Source organism: Vulpes lagopus, chromosome 7, assembly GCF_018345385.1.
Source record: "Vulpes lagopus strain Blue_001 chromosome 7, ASM1834538v1, whole genome shotgun sequence".
Taxonomy (NCBI): Eukaryota; Metazoa; Chordata; class Mammalia; order Carnivora; family Canidae; genus Vulpes; species Vulpes lagopus.
Window position 1 is genome coordinate 18,493,837 of NC_054830.1, and position 21,347 is coordinate 18,515,183.

The window sequence follows — 21,347 nt, forward strand, 5'->3', positions numbered from 1 at the left end:
ACCCAGGCATCCCTGGCCTTTCCTTTTTTGGCTCCTAAGCTTTCTCATAGTTCAGGTAGTTGAAAGTATGTGCTGCTGGAAGTTGTTCTAAGTGCTGGAGATAGCACTGGCTTGAACCAGGCATGCCTGCCCTGCAGAGCTGTACAGGTGACACAGCCCTACAGGCTGAGCATGCTATGTCATGCCTCTCAGCCTTCCCTCTCTGCCTACCTTGCCCTTTCACCTCAAGGAGAAGACTCATCAGTCTCCTGCCCTTCCCCTGAGCCATGGGGCGATGTGTCGTGCCGTGATTTGTTTGCACATCTGTCTCCCTTCTAGACTGTAGGCTCCCAGAGGACTGGATCTCTGTCTGATTCACTTTTTTAAAAATTTATTTCAATTAAATATTGAAGAGGTATTTCTAAAGAATGTAAGAATACTTATAAAATATGTATAAGATGTAAAGGATAACAATACAATGAACACCTGTGGACCCAGCTTCCATTGTAAGAGACATACTTTGTTCATACCATCAATACCTGTCACAGGGCCTGGAGCTCTCCCAGGGGGTCAGCAAGTGTTTGTCAATGGCTACATTCCTGAATGACAAACCAATGTGGCTTCCTCTGCAAGTCCCTCAGCATTGCTGGGCAGTCTCCATGTGAAGTGACCACAGCTGAATCGTCTCATTGCCCTAACTCAGTCCCATGCTGAGCTTACTGCTTACACATCTTTCCATTTCCTTTGCACATGCCTATTGAGTGCCCAATCCGAACCAAGCGTGCTGTGGGCCTGGGCTGCGGTAGGGAGCAAAATGTCAGAGACCTTCTCCTGGGGACCTTCCACTTAAACAGTGCTTTAGAAAAAAGGAAAAAGAATCCAAAGAGCCCAAACTAGGGCACCTGCATGGCTCAGTCGGTTAAGTGTCTGCATTCAGCTCAGGTCATGATCCCAGGATCCTGGGATCCTGCTTTGGGCTCCCTGCTCAGCAAGGAGTCTGCTTCTCTCTCTGCTCCTTCCCACCCCAGCCCATGCTTTCTCTCTTACTTGCTGTCTCTCAAATAAATAAAATCTTAAAAAAAAAAAATAGGGATGCCTGTGTGGCTCAGTGGTTGAGTGTCTGCCTTTGGCTCAGGTCGTGATCCTAGGGTCCTGGGATCAAGTCCTGCCCTGGGCTCCCCACAGGGAGCCTGCTTCTCCCTCTGCCTATGTCTCTGCCTCTCTCTGTGTCTCTCATGAATAAATAAAATATTTAAAACAACAACAAAGAGCCCAAACTGCAGTGCTGCTTACTCCTCTGTAGCCTGACCGTGCTCCCCAGAGTGGCAGTGTGGGACATTGGTTAAGGACAGGGAAGACTGATATAAATCATAATGACTTTGTGAGTTATATAACTTCTGTGTGTAGCAATTTATGTGTCTGTAAAATGGGCAAAATGGGCCCTACCCTATAGGTTTGTTATGAGACATAAAGGAGTTAATATATGATAGGTGCCTCTGCATGACAGAGCTTGTGGCAAAGGTTAGGTTGGCATCACCACTGTCATGGTCAGCAGACAGTGCACAGCAGACAGAACATTCTGTGTGGTGGGGCTAGGGGTGCGGCCAGTGACCAGGGAGGACTCTATTGTCATTTCTGCAGTTCTCTCCAGCATGAGGTCAGATCCAGGGAAGGGTTGAGTGCCACACTAGTCATGTGGCATGCCTTGTTTCCTCAGCTCTAATGCACTTTGGGGCCGTGTTTTGCTGTTCTGAGTCATGATGTGCCTACAGCCCATCCATCCAGGAAACACCTGTTGTGTGTTCATTGTGTGCCAGGCACTGTGCTGGGTTCTGGGGTATAGCTGTGGAGATAGCATACAGAGGCCCTGCCCACACTGAGCTGTCAGTCTAATGTGGGGATCACAGAGGATATACAAAAACAATACATATATGATGAGTCAGAAGGTACTCAGTGCCATGGAGAATAAAGAGGCAGAAGGGACAGAAGTTGCATTTTATTGTTTTAATTAACTTTTTACTAATCTCTACACCCAGTGTGGGGCTAGAACTCACAACCTTGAGATCAAGAGTTACATGCTCTTCTGACTGAGCCAGCCAGTTGCCCCAGAGCTGCATTTTATTTTATTTTATTAAAGATTTAGTTACTTATTTTAGAAGGAGAGAGAGAGTGTGCATGAGCAGGGGCGGACTGTAGAGGGAGAGGGAGAAAATTTTTTTTTTTTTTTTTTAATTTTTATTTACTTATGATAGTCACAGAGAGAGAGAGAGAGAGGCAGAGACACAGGCAGAGGGAGAAGCAGGCTCCATGCACTGGGAGCCCGATGTGGATTTGATCCCAGGTCTCCAGGATCGCGCCCTGGGCCAAAGGCAGGCGCCAAACCGCTGTGCCACCCAGGGATCCCAGAGGGAGAAAATTTCAAGTAGACTCCCCACTGAGTGTAGAGCTTGATTTCAGGCTGAATCCCACAACTCTGAGATCATGACCTGAGCTGAAATCGAGTCAGACTCTTAATCAGCTGAGCCACCCAGGCGCTCCTGCAGCTGCATTTTTAGTAGAGCAGTCAGGGAAAGTGTCCCTGAAAGGATGCCACCAAAGCAAAGACTTCAGAGAGTGCAAATGCCTGCAGATGCAAATGCCCAGAGGCAGGAGTGGACCTGGCCTAAGGGAAGTAGAGGGAGGGAGGGAGAGAATAGTAGGAGAGGAGGCCAGAGGGGAAGGGGCCATATCTCATGGGGCTTCAGAGCCATGTAAAGTCTTTGGCTTTTCTTCTGGGAGGTAAAGGAAGTGTTGGAGGGTTTGGACAGAGGAGGGAAGTGGCTGACTTACGTATATAAGGGATTATCCCAGCTGCTGTACAGAGAAGACCACAGAGGAGGAGGTGAAAGCAACCAGGCTTGTGTAGAACTGAAAAGAGAGGCCACCTTGTGGCCTGCACAAGGTGGAACAAGGAGGCAGTGGGAATGGCCAGACTCCGAAGCCAACAAGATTTACTGATGATTGATATAGATGGGACAAGAAGAGGTCAGAGATGGCTCCAAGGGAAGGTTGGGAGGCGCACGTGTATGGAAAGATCAGAGCTCAGCTTGGACACACCATATTTGAGATGCCTATACACATCATCTCAGTCCAGATGAAGAGTTGGCAGTTAGACCAGTGAGGGGTTCAGGGAAGAGGTCAGGGCCAGAGACACACATTTGGTCATTGTCACGGGGTAGTGAGTTTTGTTTTGTTTAAGATTTTTTATTTTTTTATTTGACAGGGAGAGAGAGAGAGAACACAAGCAGGTGGAGTAACAGGCAGAGGCAGAAGGAGAAGCAGATCCCTGCTGAGCAGAGAGCTCAATGTGGGGCCCAATCCCAGGACCCTGGGATCATGACCTGAGCTGAAGACAGACGCTTAACTAACTGAACCACCCAGGCACCCCGGGTAGTGAGGTTTTAAGTCTTGAGTCTGATTGGGCCTTGAGACCCAGGATCGTGTGTACTCAGAGAAGACCAGGTCCCTCTGATATGAGGATGGTGTTCAGGGATTAGGAAAGAGTTTAAACCAGTGTGGCCAGGAGAGAGGAGGAGGTTTTCCAGAAGGCAAGAGGAGAACTTATCTCAGGAAAGAGGGGGCACTCAGCAGTATCACATGCTGCTACTGAAGTGAGATCAGGAACTGAGAAGTGGCTATGGGATTGATAACATGGAGGCTGTTGGTGACAGTGACCGAAGCAGTTCCTGTGGAAGGGTGGACAAAAGCCAGGTGAGACTAGATTGAGAGGAAGGGCAGGGAGGAGCAGAGAAATGGGATAGTAGCTAAAGGGGGAAGTGGGTCAAGGTTATATATTGATCTCTGTGGATGGGAGAAGCATATTTGTTTGGTAATTGTAGTCACCCAGTAGAAAGAGGTAGCAGATGATGAAGGAAAGGGGAGGATTTATGAGAAGTGGGGGCAAATATTGGGGGATAGATGTCAAGAGGCTATGGGTGTGGAGCTTCTCCTCCAGTGGCTCCCACTTTCTTAGTGAGATGGCAGGCAGGTTGTCAGTGAAGAGAGGGAGAGAGAGACATGTCGGAACATGATGATGAAGGAGAAGGGGTGAGGAAACATCTCAGAGGTCAGGAAAGTGCAGGGATCATAGACATGTATCCTGATCATCAGTTGTCTATTACCACCACTGTGGGGTGTGTGCACACCCATCAGGCCTGAGCACAGGGAGCTCTTGGAGGACCAACTTTGCTGGGGGGCAGGAGACACTGTTTGCTTCTCCATTTTCACTACAGCTAGGTTGAAAGTTAACTGGAATCTGGATCTCTGGCTCACAAATTTTGTCCTCAGAAAGACTACACTGTGATGCAACATTGAATTAAAACGCCACTGTGTTATGTATCAGGCAACTCACATACAATAGAAGTGGCCGTATTCCTCAGAAGAGACCGCAGACCTTGCACAACCTGGGAGAGGGGCTGCAGCCCCTCCATGTGATGGAAAGGGCTCTCAGTAGCTTGTGATTAGCTTTCAGGGGTGGAATTTTTTTAAAATTTTAGTTCCAGTATAGTTAATATACGGTCAGGAGCTGCTTTTAAATTCCAGCCCCACATCTAGATGGCTCAGTCGGTTGAGCGTCTGCCTTCCGCTCAGGTCATGATCTCATGGTCCTGGGATCTGCCAGGGAGTCTGCTTCTCCCTCTTTCTCCCCCTCTGCCCCTCCTTCTGCTCATGCTCTCTCTCTTTCTCTTAGATAGATAGATAGATAGATAGATAGATAGATAGATAGATAGATAAATTTAAAATAAATAAATTCCAGCCCTGAATCATTCAAATAAAAAATGGAACTATTAATCTAATAAGTGAGAATATTTCTTTACCATACCCAGAAATTAGTCTACTGGAAGGTCCTGGAGCCCAGGTTCCAGGTGTGGACTAGAAATGCTGTGGACACCACATACTGGGCCTCACAGCTGGTGGGAAGGTGGCCTAGAGGGGCTAGATTCAGGGTCCAGTGATCCTACTGTAGAGGAAAGTGGCAGGTCCATGAGACTTGTTGGTTGATGAAAGAAATGTTTGATAGACATATAAGAGTGTTTCTTTTTTTCTGGAAGAGCCTTTATTAGACTAAGGGTGTGGCTTCCCCTTCTTCCACTCAACACTGTTCCTCAGAAGGGAGGTAGAACTGCAAATTGTCTTGGAGCAGCCTCCCCAGGTGGGCTCCTGCTCTCCCCTCTGAAATGGCTTGTCCTAAGACATTCTACCAATTGACTCCTGAATCTTTTTGGCAAGCAGATGGCTTTCAGCAAGGGGCAGCAAACTTAGAATCCCCCTCTTGTCACTCAGACCCTAGGAGGATGAGGGCCCCAGGGCAGTCTACCCACAGGCAGCTGTGGTCTGGCCTCTGCAGTGTTCTCAGCCAGTCTATCCTGTCTCCTGGGTGCCAGTATCCACCCAAATGAATACAGACTGAAGCAAGGATAGAATTTCAGGGAAGCAATATAAAGCATTGCCTTGGGCTTTTTTTTTGTGCTCAGCTTCTTTCAAACTAGAAAAGGAAAATTGGGAAAAGAAAATAAGGAAATGGTTTGACTTTCTACCTCATCAAACTACTAACTCTGCAGGCTTCTCTGCAGCTGTGCCAGGTCAGGATGGAGATGGGGGTCAGGTACATTGGACCTCCCTCAGTGGTTCCGCAAGGGCTGGATCCTAGGACTCCAGCCCCACCCAGCCTTGCATTAGTGGAAAAGTAACATCTCACCCATCTCCATGGACTTGGTCTCGCATCAGGAATGGTGATGGACTGCCAGAAAGAAAGTTCCTTTGTGCCTGCTGGAGATGGCATTAACTAGGCATTAGGATGCCTCCCCCAGCCATCTCCACCTGTCTGGAGTCAGCCTTTGAAGGGGACAAGCCAGAACAGACCTGCCAAGGCAATAACTCTGAACTTAAGCTGCATGTTGGCATTACCTGGGGAGAGAAAAATACTAATACCAGGGTCCTGCCCCCTCAGGTTCTGCTGTAATTTGTCTGGAGTGTATAGCTTAAGAGTCAGAAATTTAAAAATCACCCCAGGTGTTTCTAATGTATAGGTTTAGTGCCTTGTACTCAAAGTGTGGTCTGCACACCAGAGTATAGGTATCACCTTAGAGATTATTAAAAATGCAGCTCTCACCTTAGACTTACTGAATCAGAATCCACACTTTATCAGAATATAAGAGGGGAACTCATGATCCTTCCACATGGCCTGGTGCTGAGGGTTCAAGTGGGAGATGCTTGTCAGGGCTCAGCATGGGGCACAATCAGCGCACAGCAAATGGTGGCTGTGATGATCCCACTGGGCAGGAAGAGGAGGGTGGAACCGGGCTCGGCAGGGTCACCGAGCTTGATAGAGCCCTCTGCAGGCTACTTCTCTGGGAAGTGTCTCTAACACAGTCATTTTCAATGTCATTTCAGCGTTTCCAGGAGACTGGACCCCAAGGAGCCCCCGGGTAGCCAGAGAGCAGCTTCCCCAACCCCGAAGCAGGCTTCTGCTACTGCTCCCGGCCGCGAGAGCCCCCGGGAGACAAGGGCTCAGGGCCCAGCAGGCCAGGAGGCTGATGGGCCCCGCAGGACGCTGCAGGTAGACAGCAGGACGCAGAGATCAGGGCGGTCCCCCTCTGTGTCACCGGACAGAGGCAGCACCCCCACATCACCCTACTCCGTCCCCCAGATCGCCCCCCTTCCCAGCAGCACGCTGTGTCCCATATGTAAGACCTCGGACCTCACGTCGACCCCCAGCCAGCCAAACTTCAACACCTGCACCCAGTGTCACAACAAGGTCTGCAACCAGTGTGGGTTCAACCCCAATCCTCACCTCACCCAGGTAACCACCTTCTGCGCCGGCTCCCCCACCTACCTTCCCATGCCTCCCTTGGTTCCCTTCCCCTCTCTCTCTGTCTGTCTCTCTCTCTCTCTCTTTTTTAAGTAGTCTCCACACCCAGCGTGAAGCACAATGGGACTTAAAATCTTGATCCTAAGATCAAGAGTCGGACGCTTAACCGACTGAGCCACCCAGGCGTCCCTCCCTTCCCCTCTTTAACCAACTCTCTTTTCTTGGTCATTTCCCTTGGCAACCGAAATTTATGTCTTCCTGGCTCCAAAATGTGGTAGCAGAGAACAGACTTGGCCATACATCTTTTGAGGGATTCCTGCACCTTCTGAAAGCTTGGGCAGAGTCCCAGCAGAGAAGATGCTTTCTTACCTGGTAAAAGTCTGACCCAGAAAAATGGCCTTAGAGGGAGCCAAAGACAGGCTTCTGGGCAGTCTTTCTTAATGTGTACTCATTTGGAGATGGCCACAAGAAGCCATAGGCTTGGTGGGGAGGCAGATTCCCTTGGACCTTGGCCAGCCTTTCTCCCTGACAATAGGCACTGGGGGAGGTGGGGGATGCTGGTGAGGGAAGTGAGATTTTTAGGGGAAGCAGGAAATGGCCTTCTAATTGGGCTCTGGGAAGCTTCTCCACTGGGCTTCCATTCCAGTTAGCTGGGGCCTGAAGTGGCAGAGCTGTAGCCATCTCCAGACAAACAACTTTGGGGTAGAGACCTAGGCTAGGAGCCAAGTATTCACAATGGGTGGCTGTGTCCTGCATAGGCCACTACAGGGCCATTTTCAGGAGATTGGCCTCCTTTTATGCCCCAGAGAATCCCGGGTCCTCAGCCCCATCCTGGCTTTGTTCAGGATGCTTTGAGTTGCTGTGAGAGGCTCAGCCAAGCCCCTGGAGGCTCTTTTTGGTGACCTGGAGGCTGGGTGCCCCAGTGTACTAGTGGAGCAGGGGCCTTACCGCTGAAGTGAACTAAACAGGTTTGCTGGCTTCCTCCCTCTCCTCTGAGATAAGCTGTAGAAGTCTCTAGTTCCTCCCCTAGGGCTCTGTCCTTGGGCAGGATGGAGCATGGCCGGCTGCAGGAAGAGCCATGGCTGCCTCTAGCATTATCAGCAGCAGGAGCCGTTTGGACCTCGTGGGTGGGGGGATGAGTGAGAATAATTGTTCGCAGGTCGGGGTCTATTTGTGACATGAGGTGGTGTGGGTGTGGGATGTGTGGTTTGCGAGAGGTAAGTGTGAGATTCTGAGGAAGGAGTTGCTGTTGTAGAGAGATGACTCAGTAGGTTTGGAGTCGCTCCGGGAGTGTGGGGGCTTCCTTGAGGAGGCGTGCACACTCGTGATTATTACATCTGTGATTAGAAACAGGCCCGTCCCTGCACTGATCAGTTAGGTAAGTGTTTGCTCTTCGGTACGTAGAACAGTGTGATCCAGACCAGAGAATCTCACCTGTGCATTTATGCCATCAAGAAGCCAGAAGCACGTGGCCCCAGGGGAGCAGTGAGGTTTGGCAGGGAGGAATGAGAGGCTCCTGTGGCCCTGTGTGGCCTTGCCCCTCTGGGTTCTAGCCTCCCTGAGATGCTCATTGGATCTGTAGGGCCCGGTGAGGTGAGCAGGGATTAAGGGAGAGCCACACATGATGCATCAGTTTCCTGGTGGGCATCCCAGCCCTTGCCACACAACAGGCTCCCCCTGGCCCAGGACCTTGAGTGAGGTGGGAAGGGAGCCAGCCTTTGATGTGCTGGGAAAAACAGCAGAGTGGGAGGACCTTGGCGACACTCCGTCCATCTGCCTCATTGTGCTGGGAGGAAGCTGAGGCTCAGGGCCAGCAAGGAAAGGGCCTCAGACTTACTGCATATTCACGGTGTTTGGTGAAAAGCAGGCCTCCCAGCCAGGTACTTTAGGCAAACACCGAGCCAGACAAATGCTTTGGTTCTTTGCTGTGAGGCTTCTCAGGCCTTCAGCATCATAAATTACACCGTGAAGCTCCACAACAGAGCTGGAGCCAGCAGCCTTTCCCGGACTTGCTTTCGCGGAACAGTAGGGGCTGTTGTTCTGTGACAGCAGTTTGGGAAGTGCTGACCTAGTGCATTCTCCAGGTTCTCAGAACATGGTGGATACCCTTTTCTGAAGGGGTCTCCAAGCAGAACCTTTTCTTCTCCAGAATTGGCTTTCAGTGGTGTGCCTGTCAAAGAGAAAGAACCCTTGGCACACTTTCCTGAGAGGCTGGCAGAGCCTAATTCTCGAGTTGGGGCAATTTCCTTCGTCACTCTGCTAAGAGCAGATTCACCTCCCTGGTCACGCATCCACATCATCACAAAACCAGTTTGTAGGTTTTGCTCACACACCCGCTAATCCACTCTGGTCAGACCATACCTGTTCTGGCACCTCTAACTTGACATGTTAGCCAAAAAAGCTATTTCCGGGATTGCACTGGTGTCTGTGGGCTGGGCTCCTGCCTGCCTGAGGTTCTGGGCCAGGCAATGGGCTGGTTCTGAAGTAGGGTGTGTCTAGGTGGCAGGGGCTCAGGCAGAGCCAACTTTTCTAGAACATTCAGCCCCAGTACTCACTTCTTAGGAGGAGCCCTGCTGGAGTGCAAAGGAGGTGGTGCTGGTCCCAGCACAGATGCACTGTGGATACTGGCCACTGGGGAGCATACTGGAGACCTTGTCTGGGGTTGGAGGTACATGTCTGAAATTGCTCATGTAGTGATGCTTAGGCAGGACTGAGGAGGGCTGGGTCCCACATTCTACCTGGAAGCTCACCAAAGCCTCATCAGGGCATGTCAGTAAGATCCTCAGCTTCCTGCTGGCAGAAAGAATTCTAAAGAGGGACAGGGCCACGCACATGACATGGAAGGTTTCATGGCCTCTCTGAGACTGCTAATGAAGCTGCCCTTGGATCTTTGGAAATGTGACCATGGAAAACCGATATATTTGGATAGGTAGAGAATCACTGGCTCATACTTCCATTTGCAGCACAGACTAGGGGTGTGACAAGCCCTGGTGCTGAATGACTGGGTGAGGGCAGATGAGCAGAAAGGAGGGAAGAGATGGGCACTGGGCCTATGGCCACTGGAATTCAGTGAATTTGTCTTTCCACCCCATGGCATCTATCAGAGTCTTTTTACTTTAGCTGGGCTTTTCAGAAACCACAAACTAGGTCTAGAGATAAGAATCACATATACAGGTAGAACAATCAATTGCATTTGGCCAGAGCAATGGCTGAGATCTGGAACCACTACTTTTCTGGCCAGCGGGCCCAGTCTTCTGTCAATTCTCAGGCTGTCAACTCCCAGGCTGCGGGATGGGTACTATGCTCACACAGATGTGGCACTTACTGTTCTGCCCAGGCCCTGGTTGGCTAGCTCTCGAGGCTGTGATGCCTTCAGAGGAGGGTGCCTGCCCAGGTACTTTGCTGGGCTTCTAAGGCCTAGAGTACATCGAAACTGCATGGAAGTCAGGGAAGACACTCAGAGCACTCTCTGTTTATAGGCAAGAAGACTAAATCTTGGGAAGTCTTGGCTTATTCGGGGTCATTTTGGAGCAATAGAGCTGAGGACCCAGAATCAGTAGCTAGCTCTCCAGTTTTCCCTCAGGGACTCTCAGCACCATTTTCTCCACCCACAGTCCACTTTCGCTTGGGTTGGGGATAGTTCAGAGCAAACAGGGCCATCTCAGCCACTCTTAATGGTGAGGCCATTTCTTTCTAGAGTTCTGCAGTCCTGGACCTCAGGGCAGATGAATCATTTAACTTGTTTGAAATCGTGGCTAAAGACTGGGGTTTCCTTGTGGGGTCTGAACATTTCTCACCACCCATAGGAGACCCTTTTTGTGAGGATGAACTGACCAGGAGGCCAGAGGCGTTTGGCATATAAGCCCATTCAGTGCCCAGTGATAGGGAAAAGGCAGGAAGATTGTCCTCTTCTCTCCTTGGATGTGGGTCCTCAGAGAAGTACCTTAACTTCCCAAATGTCCCATTTCTCTAAAAGAAAAACAGAGGATCAGGGACCAGCCCTGATGGCTTTGCTGATGCCTCCTGCCCTCTCAGGCCTGTTAGTCCTGCTCTCCACTCTTCAGTGACTTAACTTTCAGGCCTGCCACCCCTTTCTCCTCCAGGAGGGAGGCTGTTGTTGCACAAGTCAGGCTCTATCCTGATAGCGGGGAATAGGAGGTTAAGGCATGGTAATGAACCTGCTAGGTGGAGTCTGGGAGGTGAGGCTTGGGTAGGCAGTGTGGGTGGAGTGAGCTGCTGGAGATGAGCAGCGGCCAGGGCAGCCTGGATCTGCCAGTCCTCTTAGGGGCCTCCCTGCCCCTCTCAGAGCAGACCAGCAGCACATCCTGACCTGGAATTCTTCCAGATAGGAGTCTGTCCTCACCCTAGGAACAGGGTCACAGGAGCGACTGCTGTGCAGACTCTGGGCTGGCTGCATGCCTGTGCTTCCAGATCTGACTGGCAGAATTGTCCCAGATCACCACCCCCATCCAGGCTGCAGCCTGCACCTGGGAGGCCCATCCTTTGCTCCAGTGAGGAGCAGCAGGCCTGCTACCCCACCCCTAGCCTCCCCTATTCAGGCGGCCCATCTGAGCTCATCTGCCTCCCACCTCCCCTGCTCTAGTCAGAATCTCTCAGAAGCCTCTCTAAAACACTTCTGAAGAGTGATAGTGGTCTTTCTTTGCCTGTTCTAAGGTCTGGACTTTGCTGAGACCAAGCCAAGGATATATAATCCATTGCGCACCCCCCTTCATCCCCACTCCACCAGCAAGCCTTGGGCTTAGGCGCTTACCATGGTGGGCGGTGTGGAGAAGGGTGGGAGGAAGCAATGGCCATAAGCCTTTCCTCTGTTGCCTGCATCCCACTCCTTTCCGGCAAGGGCCGGGGCACCAGATGGTCCGGGGGAGGTGCTGTGAGTGCATCATGGATCCCTCCACTGCAGCCACCAGCCTTGCCCCTTTCCCTCTGCTGCTTCCTGGCCACACTGCCTCGTGGGCCAGTAGGGAATGAGGAGCAGGTGTTAGGAGGACATAGATCAGCAGTGGGCTGAGGAGGGATAAAGGTATCCCCCTCCTTCCTGGACCCAGGAGGAGTTGGTGTCTAAACATGTGTCCAGCCTTCCCTTCTCTGCCTCCAAACCAAAAGGAAGTGGGTCTCCAGGTGACAGGTCCTTTGGGAACCCTTTTTCTCATGGTACGTCTAGTCCTGGGGAAGTTTGCCTTGAAGAAACCAAACAGTCTCCAGGTCAATAGGGAAATGCCTGCCAATCTTTAATCATCCTAGGACAGTGGGCCCTGCTGCCAGTCCATGCTTCCTGTAGCCGGGACTCTTGACCTGCCTGCCTGGACCACTGTAGGTCAGATGCTAGCACCACCGGGTATGTGCAGAAGAGACAGCTATGCGGGAGTGGGAGCTGCTTCAGAGCTGGAGCTCTCAGGCCTAGAACTCCAACTGTTAGCTACAAACGGGGCCCTATGTATGGTTATCTAAGAATGGATGTGAAATTAATTTGGAACAGAAAACTGAGATTGGATTCCTGAAACACCTGCTTGCATATGTGTGGGCAAAAGAAACAGAATGGGAAGAGAATTGAGTAAAAATGGTAGAAAAAAAAGAGAAAGAGAAATAGATAAATTGGGAACGGAGAGAAGGAACAGAGGGGAGAGGCGGGAAAGGGAGGTGATGGAGAAAGCCAGAGGCAGGAGGGGGCAGAGAAGCAGGAATGTTCGGTAAAGTCACCAGCTGCTGGCTGGTGACCTGGGGCAGGTCAGTCTGTATCCACTGTCAGAAGTGGGCCCTCTCCCTCTTCTCATCCTTTCCTTCCCCTACAAATGCTGTTGAGGCCTTACATGAAGCCAGCAACTGTCCTTGACACTGGAGAATCAGGCAGAAATGAAGCTGCTGTGTTGTTCAGCCCCTTGGCGCCTGTAGGCCAGAGGGAGAGGCAGCCCTCCTGCCTGCTGATAATCACCCAAGTGAACACACAGTCAACACCTGAGGGTCAGGTCTGAGGAGGACCAGAGGGAGGCTGGGGGGCTTGATGTGATGCTGCAGTGAGACTCTTGGGGGCTTCTACAAGGAGGGGACATTAAATTGAAGCTGGACTGGGGACAGATGGGGTCCAGGGAGGCCTGAGGGGAAGTAAGTGCATGGTCTATATGAGGGCCCAGAGCAAGCCAGGGCTTGGGATGGAGGGGAGCTGGGGTGCCATGAGTAGGATCAGAGGGCATGCAGATACTGCTGCCATCTGTAGCTGGGATTCCAAGGTTTTGGGAAAGTGGCAGTGGGACGGTCAGATGTACATTTAAAAACACCTCTTTGGGGGACACCTGGATGACTCAGTTGGTTGAGCATCCAGCTCTTGGTTTTGGCTCAGGTTGAGATCTCAGGGTCATGGGATCAAGCCCCATATTGGGCTCCCTATTCAGTGGAGAGTCTGTTTCGCTCTCTGTCTCTCTCCCTCTGCCCCTCCCCCTGCTCTCTCTCTCTCTCTCTCAAATGAATAAATAAATCTTTTAAAAAAACACACACACACAAAAACTCCACCTCTTTGAAAATTGATAATGGTGATAGTTGTACATTATGAATGTAATTAATGCCACTGAATTGTTCATCATTTAAAATGGTTAAATGGACAATTTTATGTTATGTTTATTTGACCACAAAATTCTTACCACCATCGCCTCCTCTGACTGCTGTGTGAGATCAGCCCATGGGGTGGGGCTGGCTTCTGGAAGCAGGCTGGAGTTGGGGCGGTAGTGATGGTAGTGGAGAGCCTTGATTCCTGGTGGATTTAGAGGCTAAACAGACAGGGGATAGGGGATAGAGATGGAGAATGTTTCCATTTGGGCCATGTCAAGTAGGAGGTGCCTGTGAGCATTCAGGTGGAGCTTAGTAACCTGCAGACCTGAGACCCTGGTGTGTAGCACACGGGTTGGGGCTGGTAGCCTTTGAGACTCACATGCATATTGACATCAGTTAACTTCACACTAAACACTTCAGTAAGCATATCATCAGTTAGAGTTTAATATTTGTTTAAGGCATGTGGTTTTATTTTTAGATGAAATGTACATACAATGAAATGTACAAAGCTCAGGTGTCCCATTCAGTGAGCTTTGATAAAAGCGAGGAGCTGTCGGCCAAACCCTTCAATCAAGGTGGACATCCTTGTCATCCCAGAAGCCCTTTCTGGCCCCATTCCTGTCCACCCCCACCCCTCCTCCAAAGACAACTGCTGTTCTGATTTTTCTCCACCATAGACGAGTTTTGCCTAGAGTTTCATATAAATGGAATTGCACAGAATATGCTCTTTTTTTAAAAAAAATTATTTATTTATTCATAGAGACAGAGAGAGAGAGAGGCAGAGACACAGGCAGAGGGAGAAGCAGGCACCATACAGAGAGCCCGACGTGGGACTCGATCCAGGGTCTCCAGGATCACGCCCTAGGCTGCGGGTGGCGCTAAACCGCTGCGCCACAGGGGCTGCCCGAATGTGCTCTTTTGGATAAGGCTTCTTTCACTCAGCATAGCATTTTTTGAGGGTCATCTATGTGACAAGTCTTGAGAAGCCTGATCGAGAAGGAGAGGAGAGAGGTGTGGTTGAAGGATTGGGGCCCCTAAAGAAGCAGGTCTAGATCCTGAGTGTGGAGGAGGCAGCCTATTGTGCAGCTCCTCTTGAAGACATTGGAAGCAGGGCAGTGGTTTGAGCCAGAAGGGGAGGAGGGCAGGAGAAACTGAACCAGCCATTGTGGACAAAAGCTCTCTGGAGAGAGGGAGTGAATTAATTAACCAAGCAGGTATGGGGGCCCAGGAGAAGTTGGGACATAAGCTAATGTACAGTAGAGCCCATTTGCCTAGTGCCCCTTTATCTGTTTGGGTAGAGGCCCAGAGAAAAAAGGTATGTAGTTGGATCTAGTTCTGAAGCAGACAAAGGCCAAGAGAGCGCAGACATAGGTCAAGAGAACACAGACATGTGGTGGAGTGACTGCATGGTGGACCAGAGATTGAACTGGGCAGGAAAAGATGTGAAGGCAGAGGACCAGTGTAGGAGCAGAAAGCAGAGGCCCAGTGGGTGGGGTCCCCGCAAGGCCCAAGGACTGCTACAGTGGGGTGGCCCAGGAAGTGACCTAGAAGGCTGGAGGACAGATACAGGGTGATTTTGAAGGAGATGATTTGGGGTGATAATGAGTTTGAGGGTGAGGCCAAGGGATAGAGTCAGCCTAGTGGTTGTCGTCTGTAATGACTATGGAAGTCAGTTCAGTGGAAGCCTGAAAGACAGGGGCCCAGAGCTTTTGAGAACTAGTGGCCAGGATGGGGGTCTGGAAGGCAACAGCAGCTAGAAAGGGAAAGGTGGGGAAACTAAGGGCTCAGCCCCGGGGCTCCAAGGGACTTTTTTTTTAAAGATTTTATTTACTTATTCATGAGACACACACAGAGTAAGTGAGAGAGGGAGAGAGAGAGAGAGAGAGAGAGAGAGAGAGAGAGAGGCAGAGACATAGGCAGAGGGAGAAGTAGGCTCCTCGCAGGGAGCCCAATGTGGGACTCAATCCCCGGGCCCGGGACTATGCTCTGAGCCGAAGGCAGGCACTCAACCGCTGAGCTACCCAGGTGTCCCTCCCAGGGACTTTAAAGGGAGGGTGAGCTGTTGCCACATTCTGAAGTCCAGGGAGTGCAGTTTTTTCCTGGAGAGGTCGATGGCAAACCAAGAAGACAGTGTGTGTCTGTGTGTGTGTATCCATGTGTATGTCCATGCGTGTGTCTGCATACATTTGTGTGTGTCTGTGTGTGTTGATGTGTGTGTATGTGTCCATGTGTGTTTGTGTGTCTGTGAGTATGTCCGTGTGTATGTCCGTGTGTGTGTCTGTGTGTAGAGAGTGCAGGGAAGTTGGCTTGGTCAGGAAAGGATGTTTTACAGGGAACTATGGAAGGCCTAGGAGGGAGGAGAGGCTGTCTAGGGAAGGCTGGGAAGAGTTGGACATGAGAGGTGGAAAGGTGTTTGTAGGGATCAGCAAGGGGATGGATTCTTTCCATTTCATGGAGCTCCAGGTCAGTGAGCCTTTCCAGCCCCAAGTAACAGATTCAGCCTCCACTCCCCAAATCCTGGCCTCACATGCGGGGCAGTTTCCCAGGGCTTCCCCATGGCCCGGGCCTGGCTGATTAATTAATCCAGCTCTAGATTAATGTGCTCCACCCTCTGGAACCCTGTGGCACCCGCCTGCATGCCACACTAAGCCTTCCCATCCCTATTGCTGCTTGGGCCCTCACCAGGCAGAGAGTGCAGGTGTCCATGCATGAAATGGATGCTGAAATGGCAGCATAGGCTTCCTTGCTGGCAAGAAGGGTCAGCCTGACAAAAGCTAGTGTCTGGCAGAGCCATTTAGTTCAGTGTAGTCCTGGGAAGTCCTCTTAACTCACCTCTGGATCTTGGGACATGATGACCTACTCATCTCTTGGCTCTGCCAGGTCAGGCTCACAGAAGTAGTAGACAGCAGGACTCTAAGAGAGATTTCTGTCACACTAATAGAAGGCTATTCCCTGTGATTCTGGTGGGCAGCTGGATTGGAGGGCACCAAGGAACCACAGACACATATAGGTGAGGAAGGCTCTCACTGCTGCTGGTCCCAGGGCTGAAGAGTTTTGCCACAGGCCTGGCCATGTATGCCCAGCCTCGGTGGGCAAGTGGGCTGGGGGTTCATGGCCATCTCTCTCCTTGTCCAGTGGATGGGCTCCATCCCCCTAACACAGGGATGATGACCTTGAAGCAGGAAGGAAGAAGCTGAGGCTGAGCTCCTCAGATCAGACTCCTGAAATCTATCAGGGAGGCAGAGGAAAGTCTTGCTGGGTTCAGAGAGCTCTGCTTCCAGTGTCCTCCCCAGGAGGTCTCTCATGTTGGGCCTATCTGCCTGGACCTGAGCCTGGGTGGGGCTGGTAAAGGGTGTGGTCAAGGCTCCTCACCGTCTAGAGGAGGCTGGATAGAAATAGCTGTGCCCATCTGGGCTATGAGTCACTGAGGGGTGTTTTAGCTGTTTCTTGGAGAGGTTCTATTTTAGGTGAGTGCCTGTGACAGCCTGGGTGACAGAGGCTGGGTAAGGGAAGGTTCTGGTGGTGAGTGCAGGAGTGTTAGCACATGCCCTTATTCAACCCTTTCCAGAACCTAAAGGAGCCTCACTCTGAAGTCCCAGGATAAGGAGCTTTACCTCCCAGATCCCTCTTCTCAGAAAGTCCCAGGGCGTGCTGTAGCCTGCAGGTGCATGATAGCAATGGAGCCTTGGGTGTGCAATGGGCACCTGCTGCAGGAACTGAGTCTCTGGCTGCTGCCCTGGGCCAGGGCCTGGGCCTCCCCTCAGGAGGCTCCAAGGGTCCCTCTCAGGGGGAACAGAAACAGCTTGCCCCTGGGAACTCCAACTCTGGTGGCAGTGAGCCCTCCTAGCCAAGAGTGACCTTTCTAAAGGGGTCTTTGGACTGAGTCCTAGGGACACAAATTGCTTCCTCTGAGGCTTTCTCTCTCCAAATGTAGACAAAGCTTCCTTGGGTCTCCAAAAACATCTAGATGAGTTGACAGTTCCCAGCTGGAGGGGATGACTTCTTACCTACCCCAGTGCTTTGGCATCTCTGTTCTTGGGATTTCTGGAACCGGTCTTTGAGGATTCTGGCAGTGTTTTGCAGAGGGGACTTCTAGGCACATGACTTGACCTGCACGAGGCTGCTGGCCTTTGGAAGAGGCAGGAATGCAGAAAGTACCAGGCTCCACCCTGCGGCTCAGGAGCTGGGCCAGGCTGGCAGGGCTGGTTTTACCCACAGCACTACTTCCTAGCTGGTTAACCACAAAAGCATGTGGTTAAATTATATCAGACCTTAATTTCTCTACTGCGAAGACAAAATGAAAGGTTGCCTGTGGACACACCCTGTGTGGTGCTGGGCACAGGAGAGTGCTTGCCAGAGTGCAGCCTTCTCCCCTCCTTGCTTGCTGCTCTTGGGCTACAGGGCAAGAAGCCACACCCAGACTTCACAGCTGGCAAGTCAGCTAAAGCAGCAGCTGTTCAGCCCTGTGGACACCTCAAGGTGGAGAGCAGGACTGAAGGCACTCCTGAGGATGGATAGAAGGGTCCTTCTGCCTCAGGAACTGGATTGCACCTTTCCCTGGTGACTGGGCCACCATGGTGCTTTCAAAGGCTCTGGCTACAAGCCTAGATGGAGCAACCTTGGCCTCCGGTCTCAGGTCTGGTTGAAAAGGAGATGCCTCCTCATTGGGGCACTGAATCTCCAATCTCATATGACTTTGGCCTTGTGGGAACCTTGCCCCCTAGTAATAGGTTGCTGCGATTAATCCCACAACAGGCCTCTCTGGAATGAGCCCTGCTCTGTACCACATACTGAGCACAGTCCTGAGAACACCTCAGGAGCTTCTCAGTTGAGTGGGGAGATGGGAAACTACCCAGAGAAACATATTAGTAGATACTTCGGGAGAGAATGAGCACCGTGACAAAAACAAATATTGGGTGATTAGCTACAGGGTGCTTGGGAGGGGTATGTTAGATTGTGTGGCCAGAGAGGTCCCTGATGGGGAGATCTGAGACCTGTATAGCTACCCACCCCAGTGGCAGGGAAAATTGTGAAGGCAGAGGCCCTGGCTACAGAAGTGAGCTCAGAGGACTAGCAGGCAGAACAGGAGGCCCAGTATATTTGGGGTGAGACTGCTAAGAGGGGACGGGAGGGAAGGAGGCCAGAGAGAGGGATGGGCTGGGGTGGGCCGTAGGGTCTCGTGGGCCATGGTGAGTTCCCATGGCGTGCATGATAGGACTCCCCTAAGGGATTTGAGCCTGTTAGTGATTTGCTCTGATTTGTATCTAGATTTTTTGGAGGAAAAAAATATTATTGGCTCATGTAACTGGAAGTCTAAGGGTAGACTTAAGGCATAGCTAAATCCAGGAAATTAAACAAAATCATTGGCTCTGCTCCTTTCTCCTTACTTTGGCTCCACTTCTGACTCTATTGACATCATCCTTAGCATCTCTCTGCATGCTGGGAAAGAAGGCTATTGACCACTCCATAGCTACATTCTCCCTGAGTAATCCCAAGGGAAAAAAGACCCTCTTTCTCCTGTTGTTCATTTACTAAGTAACACAGAAGGGCTCTGATTAGCCCTGTTTGCAAGGTCACGTGTCAAGCCCTGCACCCCTTGCTGAAACCAGTGATTGGCCCAACCCGAGTCTTCCACTCACTTTACTCAGGGAGGTATTGATGCAGAGAGGAAACTACGCATCCATCACAGGAATAGCAGCACATACTTATTTGTTCTAGAGGCACAGATTATCCCATTTTCTTAAAAAATATGTCTTGCTTAAGGGGAAAAAAAAGGCTTTTTCATTCTACTTACATCATCACTTATGTGGCATCACTTTGCTCTCCAGATTGTTCACATCCATCTCGTGTCCTCAGCTAGGCTCCAAGCTCCTCCAGGACAGAGTTCATGGTTTCTTTTTATTTTCTATACCTTGTTCTCCCTCCTGTTACTCTTCATTTATTTATTCATTCTGAAAGTTTTTAATGAACATCTATTATACACCAGGCACTATACTAAGGTTATCTTTTTCCTCCTGGTTTATGTTTTAAAAGATCAAGCTGGCTGCTGTGTGGAAGTGGCCCAAAGGGGGCAGCAGGGGAAGGAGAGTGACCACTTGGAGGCCTTGAGGACCATCGGTGAGGGGGGGTTCGTGGGGTAGAACAATGTACACAGATCAGAGGTATAGCCGGTAGGTAGGCAGTAAGGAGAACACTTGAGCAGGAGGGTCTGGCAGGCAGTGGATTGATGATTGGGGGGTAGGGAGTGTGTGACTGCCCCTGTTCTGCTCCAGGCACCTGGCAGCTCCCAGAGGTCAGGGCAGTGCCATCATCCCTTCAGCTCTGTCCCTTGGCAGCCCAGAAACACCTAAGCAGGCCTTGCCGCTCCTGTCTATGCTTGGAGCTGGCCCTGGCTGCTGTGGGGCCTGAAGTGACCTGAGCTCTGGGTACCACCAGTCCTGACTACCCTGATAACCATGATACTTCCTCCTCAGGTGAAGGAATGGCTCTGTCTGAACTGCCAGATGCAGAGGGCTCTGGGGATGGACATGACCACTGCGCCTCGCTCCAAGAGCCAGCAGCAGCTGCACTCCCCAGCCCTGTCTCCTGCCCAGTCCCCAGCCAAACAGCCCCTGGGGAAGCCGGAGCAAGAGAGATCACAGGGCCCAGGGGGACCACAGCCTGGCCCCCGCCAGGCCGAGACAGCCAGGGCCACCTCAGTGCCGGGGCCTGCCCAAGCAGCTGCCCCTCCAGAGGTGGGGAGGGCGTCTCCTCAACCCTCTCTCCCCATCAAGCCTTCCACAGTGGAGCCCAGGCCACCTGCAGGAGAGGGCCTGGCCAAAAGTGCCACCACAGTGCCCCCTGGGCCTGGTGCTGCTGAGCAGACCCAGGAGGGCCTCACTGGGAAGCTCTTTGGCCTTGGTGCGTCACTGCTGACCCAGGCAAGTACCCTCATGTCTGTACAACCCGAGGCTGAGCCCCAGGGCCAGGCCGCCCCCAGCAAAGGACCACCCAAGATCGTCTTCAGTGATGCCAGCAAGGAGGCTGGTCCGAGACCCCCAGGCTCAGGGCCTGGGCCACTACCTGGAGCCAAAACTGAGCCTGGAGCTCGAACAGGTCCCGGACCAGGACCTGGAGCCCTGGCAAGAACTGGGGGGACAACTAGTCCAAAGCATGGCAGAACAGAACACCAGGCAGCAACCAGGGCTACTGCCAAGCCAAAGACCATGCCGAAGGAAAAGGCCACCTGCCCGCTGTGCCAAGCTGAGCTCAACGTGGGCGGCAAGGGCCCAGCCAACTATAACACCTGTACCACCTGCAAGCTCCAGGTGTGCAACCTGTGTGGCTTCAACCCGACGCCCCACCTGGTAGAGGTAAGAAGCTGCACCAAGCATGTTCCCTTGGGCCTTCGTGAAAGCCCAAGACTTGGAGGCATGGGAGCCAGAGAGAGCTGCAGAGAGTTGGGTCTTCAGCAGTCGCAGGGCTGCCTCTATGCAGCTAAGAGGGGCCATGCTCCTTCTGTCCCTGCCCGAGGCTTGTTGTTCCATTCAGAAAACTAACTGGCACAGCTTGCTTCTAATGTTGCCTGCCGCCTCTTACCAGCTACCCGGTGCCCTGAGGCCTGGCTCAGAAGTAGCCAAGTTTGGGAGGCCCTGAACTGGCTACCCCATTCCCAGCCACTAGCCTGGCCTGATGAAAGATGCTAATCTCCCCTGCTCAGGTAGGAAGACTCGTGCCCTCGGTCTGTGACCCAAACAGGGGTTTGAAGGGTTACCTCCAGCCCAGCCAGGGGGTAACCTCCCTCCACCCCCTCTTTTGAGGTCATTGATGTTACTGCCCACTTGTCAAAGCCATAGTCTTTGAGCCACATATTTTCCTTTAGCTGGGCGTGGTTCTCCCTGGGGCTGCTTGTGGGGATGCTCAGAGATGTTCTTCTTACCCATAGGGAAATTTGAGTTGTTAGGGTTGGGGCCTGTCT

The 21,347-nt window shown here is 51.7% G+C and overlaps 1 protein-coding gene across 3 annotated transcripts in view; it reads left to right on the forward strand.

Moving 5' to 3' along the window:
- The window catches only part of BSN (bassoon presynaptic cytomatrix protein), a 97,776-nt gene that overhangs the window by 48,418 nt on the left and 28,011 nt on the right, over positions 1-21,347 (forward strand). For all 3 annotated transcript variants that reach the window (XR_005989074.1, XR_005989075.1, XM_041764031.1), the window contains exons 2-3: positions 6,412-6,820; positions 19,864-20,742. Coding sequence is in view for 1 of the 3 variants with exons in the window: in XM_041764031.1 (XP_041619965.1) it covers positions 6,412-6,820; positions 19,864-20,742 (1,288 nt within the window). In the remaining 2 variants the exon portion in view is untranslated. The remainder of the gene's footprint in view (positions 1-6,411; positions 6,821-19,863; positions 20,743-21,347) is intronic.